The sequence below is a fragment of the Octodon degus genome, unplaced genomic scaffold, assembly GCF_000260255.1.
Source record: "Octodon degus isolate 3935 unplaced genomic scaffold, OctDeg1.0 scaffold00021, whole genome shotgun sequence".
NCBI classification, from domain to species: domain Eukaryota; kingdom Metazoa; phylum Chordata; class Mammalia; order Rodentia; family Octodontidae; genus Octodon; species Octodon degus.
Genome location: NW_004524597.1, coordinates 2,932,935 through 2,945,851, shown reverse-complemented (window position 1 = coordinate 2,945,851; position 12,917 = coordinate 2,932,935). Strand labels below are relative to the sequence as shown.

The 12,917-nt window shown below is 52.4% G+C and overlaps 1 protein-coding gene across 1 annotated transcript; it reads left to right on the top strand.

The window, feature by feature from the left end:
• Positions 1–8,034: 8,034 nt before the first annotated feature.
• Positions 8,035–12,487, top strand: LOC101578859 (lipopolysaccharide-induced tumor necrosis factor-alpha factor homolog). Its single transcript, XM_023711396.1, has 6 exons — positions 8,035–8,056; positions 8,210–8,250; positions 8,373–8,478; positions 9,817–9,918; positions 11,917–12,061; positions 12,379–12,487. The coding sequence occupies exons 1-6, from the start codon at positions 8,035–8,037 to the stop codon at positions 12,485–12,487; spliced, it is 525 nt and encodes a 174-aa protein (XP_023567164.1).
• Positions 12,488–12,917: the final 430 nt, after the last annotated feature.

Below are 12,917 nucleotides of genomic sequence, written 5' to 3'. Positions count from 1 at the left end.
GGCTCTGTAGAGAGACACTGTCTCAAAAAAAGTAACATAAAAGCAAAACAGAAAAGGTTTTTGTTTCCGTTTGTATTTCCGTTCCATCCTAACTACACTGTCCCTGTCAGCAGAGGTAAGCGATGTGCCCCTACTTGCAGGAGATGAAACAGGCACAGAGATGGCCCATAGTTACTACCTATCCGGAGCAGCCCCTAGTTGGGACATCAGGGCCCGAGGGTCAGGGTATCTGCTGGGTGGGAGTAGGGAGTGGTACCCCACAGCTACCCAGGGACCACTAGACAGGCATCAGGGTGGAACTGTAGTCCCCACCCAGAGCCTTCCACCCTCGGGCCCCAAGCACCCAGCAGGGCTCAGGATCCAGCTGGGAAGCAAGCTGCTGTTTGGCTAGGGTGTGGAGGGGTCCAGACCTCCAGCAGAGAAGGTGGGCAGCGCCACAGGCAGAATAAATATGGGTCATTTGTGGAGAAATGGTTGCACTGGAGACCATTGATAAAAGGCACATGCTTAAATACCATGTTTTTTCTCTTATATGAGAAAGTCAGAAGAAAAAAAAAGCCAGAATATAAAGAGAAAAATAAAAAATAAATAATAAGAAATAAGGAAATCTGTTTGGCTAAGTTGCTTTGGCTTGGGTTATTTTGTTTTGCTTTACTTTAAGCAAGTGTCTCACTTTGTAGCCCAGACTGGCCACAAACTCACTGTGACCAGGCCAACAAGATAGCTCAGCTGACTAAGCGCCTGCTTAGGGACTGGGGTTCCATCCCAGCACCACATCCCCACCCCTGGGTGTGCTGAGCCAGCCACCTAGACTAGGTGTAGTGGCTCACACCTGTAATCTCAGCACTGGGGAGGCTAAAAACAGGAGGATCACTATAAGTCTGAGCTGCATAGTGAGACCCTGTACCAAATACATTTAAAAAAACAAAAAACTGTGGTCCTCCTCCTCAACCTGCTGAGTGCTGGGATTACAGGTGAATGCCACACCTGGAAAGGGACAAAAGATCTATTGCAGGGGCCAGGCAGATGGCTCAGTGGAATAAGCACTTACCTGGCAAGCGCTTCCCTGGCAAGCGCAAGGACCTGAATTCAATCCCCAGTTCCACAAAAAAAAAAAAAAAAAAAAAGAAAGAAAAGAAAGAAAGAAAGAAAGAAAAATATATTGCAAAAAGGAAGGAAGCCAAGAGATGAACAGAAGGACAGGGGAGATAGCTCAACGGCATAAGCATCTGACCAGCAAGAGGTGGACAGAGGTGAGAGGGAGGGAGGGAAGCAGGTGAAGGAAGAATTAAACTGTGGTACCAACTCATGGTAAATGTATTCATTATGCATAATAAAAATAAAAATTAGGCCAGGGAGATAGCTCAGATAGATTATGTGCTTGCCTGGCAAGCGCAAGGGCCTGAGTTCAATCCCCTGTTCTGAAAATAAAATAAAATAAAATTAAATTAAATTAAATTAAATTAAATTAAATGAAAAACATTACTCCTGAAGTTCGGGGAACCATGGTGATTATGATGTTTATTGATGTTTTGCATAGAAATGACTTTGTAATTGCCCAACACCACCTGTCCTTTTGAGAGAGTCACTGTCCCCCTAGAGCCTTAATCGTGGGGAACTTCGGAAAGATAAATTCTTAATTCAAATCAGATGTCAGCCCAAGGTAGAGTCCTCAAAGAACTCCTCCTTTCTTGGTGCCACTGGGCTGCAGGGTACGGTGACCGGAAAGGCTTGCCTTGTTCTGAAAATAGAGCCCCTGTGTCTTCCTATGAGAGGCCTAATGAATGATTACAAGTGTGTTACACACACAGGTCTTGCTCTCTTTACTCTAACTGGTAGAGCATGCTTTTTTGGACTTCTGCTTTGCTCTCAGGCCTGCTAGTGTCTAGCTATCTGTCTATCAACATGTGTACATAAAAACTTAACTGTACCGATTTTGTGGTCCCTGAGGAAAGGTCTTGCTGTATTACCCAGCTTCCTGTCAAGCTCTTGTGCTCAAGAGAGCTTCCCGTGACGGCCTCCCAGTTCTGGGACTGCAGGTGTATGGGCTGCCAGGCCCATCTCACACACGGAATTGTACAGCAGCACCATTCTCAGCAGCTGAAAGGTAGAGAGCGCTCCACTGCCCACTGCATGATGGATGTGTAAACTAAATGTGTGCATCTATACCACTATCCCGCCAGTGTTGGCTACGACGCGGTGAACCTGGAGGATGTGCCAATGAAAGGAGTCAGCTGCCGATAGAGCATGTCTATAGGAAATGTCCAGCACAGGCAGATCCATGGAGACAGAAAGAGGTGGCTGTGGAGACCAGCCGATAGCTTAGGACACAGGGGTATCAACCCAGGGCCTTCACACTCAGCTTCACCCCCAGCTGTAGTCTTTGAACAGAATCTCACTAAATTGTCCAAGCTGAGCTCACATTTAGGATCCTCCTGCCCAGACCTCTCAGAACTCTGGAGGTGAAGGCATGTGCCACAAAGCCCTTCTTTCTGAGGTGAAACAAATGGTCTAAAATTGGCCAACCAGGCATGGCAGTGTATGCCTGTAATCTTGGCACTTGGGAGGCTGAGGCAGGAGAATTGCTTCAAGCTAAGGCCAGCCTGAAGTACCTAATGAATGAGACCTATTAAAAATAAAAAAAAAGCAAAATCAAATAAAAGACAAATAGGATCCCTTGGTTGGGGTTTGGTTGCTCGTGACCAGGAGGGACACTGGTGTGACTCCAGGATGTAATAAGGTTCTGTCCCTCCACCTGGAGGCGGGGTACACTCAGGAACAAGGCAGTAGTGATGTGAGTGACAGATGCTGGTAACAGTTTTCATTTTATTTTTTATGTATTTGGCACAGGGCTTCCTTATGCAGATCGGACTTGTAGTGATCCTCCTGTTTTTAAGCTCACCAGTGCTAGGATTACAGGCATGCACCACCATGCCTGGTGATAATGGTTTTTAAAAGCCCAGCAGAACTATGGGCTCCCACCTCCCCAGAGAGAAGCTCTGATGTCAGAAAAAAAAAAAAAAAAAAAAAAAGGAAATATCTTTCCCAGAATTACACTAGGGCCTGAAGGGCTGCCAGGTCCAGGCCTGGGATAAATGTGGCTTAGGAGTGACATGTTTTCATTCTCTTTTGGTGAGTACCAACAGGCAGCAGAATGCATACAGGTGTAGGAAGTAGGAATTTGCATGTCATATGGCTAGGTTTCACCATAAGCCCCCTTTCCTTTATTTTTTTCAGGTTTTTTTTTTTCTGTGTGTGTGTGTGTGTGTGTGTGTGTGTGTGTGTGCAGGGTCTCACTACGCAGCTTGGACTCGTAGTGATCCTCCTGATTTTTGCCTCCCCAGTGCTGGGATTACAGGCGTGCACCACCATGCCCGGACTCTGTTGCTGGGTCAGCATGCCTGGGGGCGGGGTTGGTGTAGCATGCAGTGCCAGGGATCAAACCCTAGCCCTTGCGCTTACCTAAGCAAGTGCTAGTTCACTGAGCTATCTTGCCTGCCCCTCCTCTACTTTTTTAATCAGTTATTTGTTTAAATCACTTTATTTGTTTATTTATTTAGTACAGGGTCTCGCTACACTGCAGCTCCGACTCATAGTGGTCCTCCTGTCTCAGTGCTGGCATTACAGACGTGCGCCACCAAGCCTGGTTCCACGGCTGGTGCAGTGCATGTGGTACTGGCAATCAAACCCAGGTCCTTGCGCTTGGCAGGCAGGCAGGCACGCACTTAGACCACTGAGCTGTCTCTCCAGCCACCCCCCCCCCTTTTTAAATCTTTTATTCCTTTCCTTTATTTCGGCTTTATGTTACAATCACAGCATTACATTGATTTTTCCCCCTCCAGTGATACTGGTGATTAAATCCAGAATCTGAGGCCTTTCCAGCCCCCTTTTGTATTTTGAGACAGTGTCTCACTAAGTTGCTAAATTGCCAAGTGGGATTACAGGTGTGTGCCACCATGCCTTGTTCCCTGAATGTCTTTCAGATGTCTGCTTTGAGGTTCTGCAGTCTATAAACTCCATTCCAGGAGCTTCAGGGCTCGTGTGTGGCCTGGTGTTTCTGAGAGACAGCAGATCTCATGGCTGATAGACGGGAACAGAGCTCAGAGTTGATCCCGGAAACAGCGGGAAAGTCCCATGCAGGGCAGGCAGGGCAGGAGGGGAGCCACTGCTGTCCAAGCCCCCCCCCCCAGGCTCAGACCAGACTCTCTTTGGGGCTTGTAGGCTTCTCACCCTGGGCTAAGGGCAGGCGATCCCTGCAGCATTTTCCATTTCTCATCCTTGGGTCCTCTTCCGGTGCTGCATGACATCCTGGTGTGTGCTTGGTGAGTGCGGTGTGGGGGCAACGGCTGCACTGCACTGGGAGCTGGGGCCAGGGGACCTGGGCTCCACCACTCCAGCTGGGGCCAGGTCACCTCTCCAACTGTGGCACCACCATGCCCCCATCAGTCACCTCAGCCACTGCTGAGCAAGCAGAACAGAGACACACGCACGCACACACGCGCACGCCGTACAATAGTCGTAGTTAAAACTCATTCTTCAGATTCCTTCTTCCTTAGTGTCTTGCTGCTCCCTGCCATGCTGGCCCTTCTCCAGAAAAGACAACTGGCCCAACCCCTTTTCCCCTGAAACAGCCAGCTGCAGTATTTTTCACTGCGTGCATGACAGCACATGAAGAGGCCACAAGAGCGGGACCAGCTGTCAGACCTAGAAGTTCATCCCCCTTCCATTCCCGGGATGGCCTGTGAGACTTCTCGCCGAATTTTCCTAACAGCCTTACTAAGCGGTATTGTGGGACCCATCTTTCACGGGTGCAAATTGAGGCTCAGAGCAGTAAAGCCACCTGCCTGGTGTCACACAACAGCATGTAGTGGTGGAGGCCATACTTTAACCAGCTCCCCCCTTCTCTGTGCCAGAGCAGGCTTTAAAGAAGTTTAAGGTTAAAAGATGTAACAGTTTAAAGAACACAGTAGTCCTCCAGGAGCCCTGAACCCCAGAGACCCCTTGTCCTCAGCAGGAGGTCAAGAAGGAAGATAGCTGGCCTTGCTGGCCTCCGCAGGGGCCCTATGACCTGGGGTCCCTGTCTGCTATCACAGCGTACTATGTGACCCGGGCGGGTCTTCGGGCTCAAGGGGTGGGGGTGTTCTCGGGTGTCCTGGTAGGGGGAGTGGCTGCACGAAGACAGCCCTTCTTGGGGCAAGAAGCAAGGCCGGGTCACGGCAGTCTGGTGCTGCCCCCTGGTGGCCAGGATTGGGAGGTCGGAACGCCCCCGTCTGCTCCATGGGTCGTTTATCCTGAAGATCTCGCGATTTGGAGGCTGCTGTTGCCAAGCCTCGCTGGCAGGACTTTGGCCCACGTTTGGTTTCTCCTGGTTAAAGACGTAAGCGTGGAATGTCCAGCTGGCAGGCGGACGCATTAACTTCAAAGAAACTACCTGGTTTCCAAAGTAAGATTTTTTTTTTTCATTACCAGGGATTGAATTTGGGACTTTATACTTGCCAGGTATGTGCTTATGCCACTGAGCTATCTCCCCAGCCCCTACAGGATCACATTATGGAGTCCAGGTGAGCCTTCAACTTGCTACTTAGCAGAGGTTGGGCTCGAACTCATGTTCTGCCTGTCTCGACTCCCAGGTGTTTGGGCTACAGATGTGCACCAGCATTCCCAGCTGGTACCCGTATTGTTAATCTGCACTTCCTCAATGGCAGGGGACATGAAGCATCTCTTCTTTTGCTATAACTACTCCTAATCTTTTGAAAGTGTTCAGGCTTTTTTTAAAAAATGTATTTAGTTGTTACAGGGTCTCACTATGAAGCTTGGACTCATTGTGATCCTCCTGTGTCCAGCCTCCCCAGTGCTGGGATTACAGGCGTGCGCCCTGGGGCGGGCCTGTCCCAGCACGTGGTGCAGCAGATCCGAAGGGCACCACCACCGTTTGTTCTTCTTGCCTACTGATTTCACCGATGGTGTCTTTGAAGTTTGCTTCCAGGCTGGAGGAAATCTACTCTTCAAGTATTTCTCTTATATCTCTGCTCTGGGTCCTAAGCAAGAAGTCTTGATGGACGGTCACATGTTTATGTGTTTTCCAGTATTGCTCATTTTTCTTTAATGTATTTCAATTTAATTAGCAAAAAAATGATATCCAGGTCAAAACTGAAAAGTGAAAAAAAAGTGAAGTCTCCAGAGGCTGAGGCAGGAGGATCTCTCTGCAAGTTCAAGGATAGCCTGGGCTACATAGTGAGCTCAAGGCCCACCTGCCCTGCACTAACCTTAGCAAGCTCTGATTATCCACTGCCATCGGACCAGGCAGCCTGCACTACAAAGCAAGATCCTGTTCAAAAAAAACCAAAAAACAGACAAACAAACAAACACCCTGAGGTTTTGTTGTTCTGCTTTACTCTTCTGTGGTACCAGGGGCTAAACTCAAGACCTTCAAACTGAGTTACATCTCTGGCCATTTTTCTGTTTTAAGGTTATTGTTTTGAGACAGGATCTTGCTAAGTTTCTAAGTTGCCCAGAGCAGACTAGAACTTGCGATCCTCCTGCCTCAGCCTCCCAGAGTGCTAGGATTACAGGTGTGCGCCCCAGCCCCCAGCGTGATGTGTAGCAAGTTCTTGCTTCCAATCCCACGTCACTGTTCCTCATCCCCCACAACATAACTACTTTATTTAATTTATCTTTTATTTCTTTTCAGAAATTACATGTCTCACCCCTTTCCTTAAACAAAAAGTAGAATAAGGAAAGAAGGACACACACACACACACACACACACACACACACACACACACACATATATATGTATTTGTTTATACATGGTGTGTATCTTCTCTTTTTTTTTTTTTTTTAATAAATATATCCTGGAGAGACTATTCTGCAGTAATACATGGGAGATTTCCTCCTGCCCTGCCCTGCCCTGTCCTGTCCCCCACTCCCATCCCCCACCCCCACCCCACTTGTCCTTGGAAGCACCTAGTATCAGTACTGAGAAGACACTATGCCTCTTTCTCATCTTTTCCACTATACGGGACAACACTGCACCCTCATCACTTCAGTTTGGCTCGTTCGTCTTTGGGCTGGATTTCTAGATAAGGCATTGCCAGGTTGATGGTCCCACAGCTGTGACCATCAGGCACCCTCATGCCCCCCTGTCACACAGACAGAAAGTGCTGCTTCCCTGCCCTATGGGGCTTTGGCTCCGGCTTCCCAGCCTCCCAGCAGGACCACCGTGGGTCAGAAGCACCTGGTACCCAGGCAGCATCAGGACGTCCTTACTAGCTGTGCCCTCTGCGACCCTCTCTGCCTGTCCTTGGCACTGGGGACTCCACCAGCCAGGCAGTTTCACCCCTGCTCTAGCTGTTCTCACTTCACATCGTGGTTCACTGAGCATATTTGGGCAGTGAAATATGGCTTCCCCACTCCATTGCTGTTGTCCCGTTTAATAGCTGAGGAGTAAGCAGTGGGGTCTAAGAAAACGAGGATCCTGCCCCAGTTCTTGGGGACCAGGAATGCGGAGGCGGGCTGCCTCAAGATATCACACACACACACACACACACACACACACACACACACACACACACTGGGACACGTGTGTGCGACATGCGTGCTCACACCTGTACACACCCTCTCTTTCTCTTTCTCTCTTTCTTTGTCTTTCTATTCTCTTTCCCTGTCCCTTTCTCTGTCTTTTCTGTGGTACTGGGGATTGATCCCAGGGCCTTCACACTGAGCTACATCTACACCCCTATTTTGGATGTTTAGTTTTTTAGAGATGATCATGTGGAACTGCTGAATTGCCCAGTGGAGCCTCAAACTTGCAGTCCTCCTGCCTGGGCTCGCAGAGTGCTGGGATCCCAGGTGTGCGGCCCCACACCAGGTCATGCACACTGCTAAAGAAGAGGACATAGACATCCTCAGGACTGGCCCTTCGTATGCATCAGTGCCTCCTGGAGCAAGAGCTCCTCTATAGGATGCAGTCTCCTCTAGCTCAGCCCAAGGCACCCTGTGTGCCCGCAGGAGGAAGCGGGGACTAGGCCCATGATGGCTGTCACCCAGTCAGCCGGTGAGCGACAGCTGAGGACTTTCTCCTGGCCTCTCCTGCTTCTTCCAGCAAGCACACAGATGCACACACACGTGTATGTGGGGATGTCTTGGGAGGAGCACTGCTGCTCAGAACTCGGAACGCAGCAGTGCCTGGACACCATTGGTTGCTGAGACAAAGGACTTCCGTGGTGCCAAAATGGAATCATCCCGAGGGTAAGGGTCCTCCACTCAGGAGTGGGGCTGGGTGGTACCAGGCAGAAGCCAATGCAAGGGGCATTTCCAGGGTGATGCCCAGCCAGGGCAGGTGCTGATTTGGGTGCTCCCCACCTTCCCAGGGCCCCAGCAGGGACAGAGGACAGGTGGGGCCACCCACATCACCTCTTCTCTCCTGTTGTAGCAGCAAGGATCTGCCAAGCAAGACGGATGGCTCCCCCTCACCAGGTACGCCCTCCGCCTGCCCCCGTGGCTCACCGGTGTGGCGCTGCCAGCTGCGCTGACGTGGCCTAGACAGAGTCCCTGAGTCTTGCTGAAGGCAGGCTGAGGGGGTGGGCGGGGTGAGGGACCCACAGGAGCCCGCAAGGGCCATGCACTGCTGGTGCCCTGCTCCAACGCCGTTTCCCGTGTGCAAGGCAGGCAGGAAGCTGGACCCTGAGCAGGTGGCTTCTGCCCATCCCATGAAGTCCAGATTGTGCCCAAGTGCAGATGGCATCCTGCTCTCTGGGGCGCATTCTTGGAGGAGACCCTGGGTGGAAAGATACCAGCAGCCCTCTTTCTGAGAGAAGCTGACTTGGAGACAAGACCTACACAGGTCTCCTTGGAAATAAGGGCATCCCCATTGCCCAACGGTGATGAAGACCACAGGCTCCCGTCCTCCCTGGCTTGGACACACACTGGGCATCCAGGGCCCTAGGCTTCCTCTTCCAAACAGCCCTAAGCTGCGTCTGGGGACTCTTCTCTGCCCAGGGTGGGTGACAGAGCAGTGAGGCACAGGGCCAGAGGGGCACACGGGGTGCGCACTGTTCACGGTCCTGGAATGTGAGATGGAGCCAAGGGTGGAGGGATAGAGGGGTGGGCTGGGACCCCAAACCCTCCTCCAAGAGCAGATGGGATCAGCCCCGTGAGCTCTGTCCGTCTCCACATCAAGGGCGTGTTAGCAACACGGACTCTGGAGTCAGGCATTCCTATTCCACGCCTGGCAGGTACGTATTTACTGGGTGACCTCAGCCCTGTTACTTAACCTCTGACCTTGGTCTCCACACATGCAAAACTGAAAAAGCAGCACCCACCCACTTCACCTCCGCTTTGTGAGAGTAACTGTAGTGAGGTCTGTTTGGCAGTTAGTGCAGAGTGTGGCCCCATGCTCCTGTTTCCTTCACTTCCTGTAGGAAGAGCTCTCGTCGTAGGAAACGGGCACACGGGAGTCAGAAGCGCTCAGCTCAAATCCCGGCTCCTCCACTACTAGCTGAACAGCCATGGTCACCCTGGAGGCCTAGAGGCCTGGCTTTCTGCTCTGTAAAACGGTTCTAGAGCTGGGTGCAGTGGCACACATGCCTGTAATCCTGGCACTCTGGGAGACTGAAGCAGGAGGCTCATGAGTGGAAACCAAGTTTGGGCAGTTTAGTGACTTGTCAAGACCCTCTCACAAACTGAAATCTCAGAAAAGGACTGGAGTGTAGCTCAGCACAAAGGCCTTGGGTCCAACCCGCAGTATTGCAAAATAAACAGTTGTGGCACCCCTGAGGCCCCAGACTGAGGATCCCTCATGCCCCTCTCGTCCAGGACCAAATCTTCCTCCAGCGCAGCCACCGCCTTACTACCCTCCTGCAGGAGATCCGTTCTTTCCCAGAGCACACCCTGATGCCCCACAAGCCATCCACTCAGGTGAGTGCGAGCTCAGCCACCTCTACTCCTGGCTGGGGCGCAAGCTGCTGGCAGCACCCTCCCAGCCATGGCCTGGACTATGCAGACGGCACCTGTGCAGGAAGCCCTCCTGCTTGACCCCACCACCCTGTGCTCCTGGCAGCTCAAGGCCTTGCCAGGCACACACCTGCTGCCCTGTTACCAAGGGCCGCTGAAGCATCGTGCTCTAGCATCGTGCTCTAATGCGTGGCGGGGGTCGGTACAGAGCAGGTGCTCAAGAGGTGTTACTGAACATTATAATTCCTCTATGCACACCACACCACACCACCACAGAGGAGCGCAAAGGATTCCAAAACCTCCCAAGGAGTTCTCAGCACTTTACCTGAAGAATTGTTGGCCAGGGTAAGTGTTAGTCAGCTTTGTATTGCTGCTGCGAGGTGCTATATCTGAGGCAGTAAATTTAGAAAAGGAAAGGTTTGTGTAGCTGTTATGGTCTGAGTCTTGATGTCCCCCCAAAACCTCATGCAGTCTGTGGGGCAGGCTTCTAGAGTTTGTGACTTAATTCATGATCCAATGCTGGGATTATGCGTGTGAGTGCCACACCCGCCTGGGGCCGGATGGCCTGAATGCAATATAAGGAAGGGAGAGAAGTTTGCCTCTGCCTTGGCTGCAGCTGAAGCTCCTCCCTTTTGTTCTTGCTGTTTTACTACTGCCCTCTGCCCTCTGCCCCTACCCCCTGCCATGTGCCACCCAGCTTTGAAGCCAGCTGATGATGGACTGAAACTTCCACACACTGTGAGCTAAATAAACCTTTCTGTCCTTAATTCTGGCTGTAGGGTATTTTGTCCCAGCAACGAGAGAAAAGTTAACTGAGACAGTAGTGCACTGTCCTGGAGGTTCCAGGGACAGATCAGGTGGCCCCATGGCTTTAGGCCTCCAGTGAAAGTGGCTATGTTGGGACCCTGTGTCACAGTGAGCCTCCTTCACCATGAGCCAGGGAACAGAGATGGCCCTTGCACGGTCCCCCCCAAGGATACAGACATGACTCGATGGCCTAGGAGCTTCTCACAAAGCCCCAGTCCCAAGGTCCGCCCACCTCCCAGCAGTGCCACAAAGGGACAAGCCCTTACCACATGGGTTGGGGCTCTCGGCCACACTGCGCTGCCCAAGAGTTCCCCTTGCCAGCCTCAGATTGGCATAGTGAAGACACCTCACTGTAGGAAATTGCCCCAGGCCCACAGGATGCCCCTCCCAGCCATGCACACTTCTTCCTTAGTTTTATAACCCACAGGGTGACATCCCACATGACACCTTTGCGCCTCAGGACCCCTCTTCAAAGCCTAGCACCCCTTGTTTGATCCCCAGAGAAAGCTGAAGTCCTCAGGCAGCCTGAGCTCCCCACCCTACACAGGCGCAGCCGTGGGGCTCCTGCCCACAATACTGACACACACTAGGAATTGTTTCTATGGGTGTTTTGTCTTGGTGTTGGCAGTGCTGGGGGAGGAATTCAGGGCCCCAGGCACATATGTGCCAAATGCCCCGCCCCATATCATGATGAATTCAGCACCATTGAGTACACAGTGGTGGTCTCCAGTTAGTCATGGAGCACACCTTAGTGGCCCTACTACACGTGTGCCCGAGGGTGGCAGGAGGCCGATAGGAAGGTTTGTGCTTTTGCCTCCCATGTACTAATGTGGCTGGGGTGCCCGGCAGGGATTTCATTACGAGGAGTGGAAACCACTGCTGATAATTCAAGGAGCCCAAGAGAACGGGGCTGACCACACAGGCAGGACGGGGCGAGGCCTCACCAAATGGAAGGGATCACGCTTAGACCTAGGGGGATGCAGTTCCTGGCTCCATGTCCTTGCTGTGGCTGAAGGTCCTGACCCCAGGAGGCCTATGGCTGATGATGGGGCGATGAGGGGTGGGGGCCGACCAGCTGGCCACTGAGACCCTGCAGAAGATGAGAGGCCAGTGAGGGCGGGTGGCATGGAGTGAGATCTGACTGCCTCCCCCCAGCCACATACAACACCATGCTGCGGGCATCGACCTCCATGCCCATCCAGGCCATGTGCCCCTACTGCGGAAACTATATTGTCACGGTGACCGCCCCGGTTCCAGGACTGCTCACCTTCCTGCTGTGCTCCAGTCTCTTCATATGTGGGTGAGTGGCCAGGCCCTGGGTGTCAGGCTGGGGGTGAGGTGGGGAGAGGGAACCTGTGCACAAGACAGATGGGATGGAGGGCGGGAGACCTCGGTGTTTATCTAACCACTTGGCACTGGCAGTTGGGTGCAGGCACAGTGCCCGCCAAGTAGGGGACTGCAGGCAGGCACTGGTGGCTGTGTTACCACACGAAAGACAGAGAGGGTCAGCATGGCTCTCAACCGGGCCCCAGACATGCCCTGAGGCCTGGGCCACCTGGAGGTCCGTGGGGTGCAGTGTGGAGGGTGCTGCTCACCACCCGACTTTCGAGGTTGCAGGTGCTTCGTGGGCTGCTGCCTCCTGCCCTTCTGCCTGAACACCCTGTTGGACATCAAGCACTCCTGCCCGGTGTGTGGCCACGAGCTCTTCTACCACCGCCGCCTGTGACCCCAAGGAATAAATGTTCCCACAGCTGCTTCAGTGTGTTCTTCGGGTCCCCGCCAGCCGGGTGTGTGGGTGCCTTCTGGTCTCCTATTGCTATGATAGTGGGGCTGCTGCCCACAGGGCCCAGAACACTGCAGCTGCTCAGGTGGCACTGCCCAGGCAGCCTGGCTTCCTTGAGCTCCATCTCCCTCTCCAAAGCTGAAGCTGGGGGCCATCTTCTGCCTTCCTGTTCCTACTATCACCCCACCCCCCACAGTCACCCCAGGCCCACATCAGGCCCACACCGGTTCCCATCCAGTCTCTATCCAGTGTGCAGTGGCTCCTGCTATGCCCTTGGAGAGCGTTCACCTTCTTTGTCCCCTGCCTACACATCTCCACTCACTTCTTCTGCCGTCTTTTCCCAGATACCCAAGGCAGCCTTTTTTTCAGTACC

What these genes read in the sequence shown, in the direction of transcription:
- LOC101578859 (XM_023711396.1), top strand. Translation starts at nt 8,035, where the DNA reads ATGGCTGTCACCCAGTCAGCCG. An exon ending in CCCACAAGCCATCCACTCAG is followed by an intron (nt 9,919 to 11,916) that starts GTGAGTGCGAGC and finishes GCCTCCCCCCAG; the next exon opens with CCACATACAACACCATGCTG. An exon ending in TCCAGTCTCTTCATATGTGG is followed by an intron (nt 12,062 to 12,378) that starts GTGAGTGGCCAG and finishes TCGAGGTTGCAG; the next exon opens with GTGCTTCGTGGGCTGCTGCC.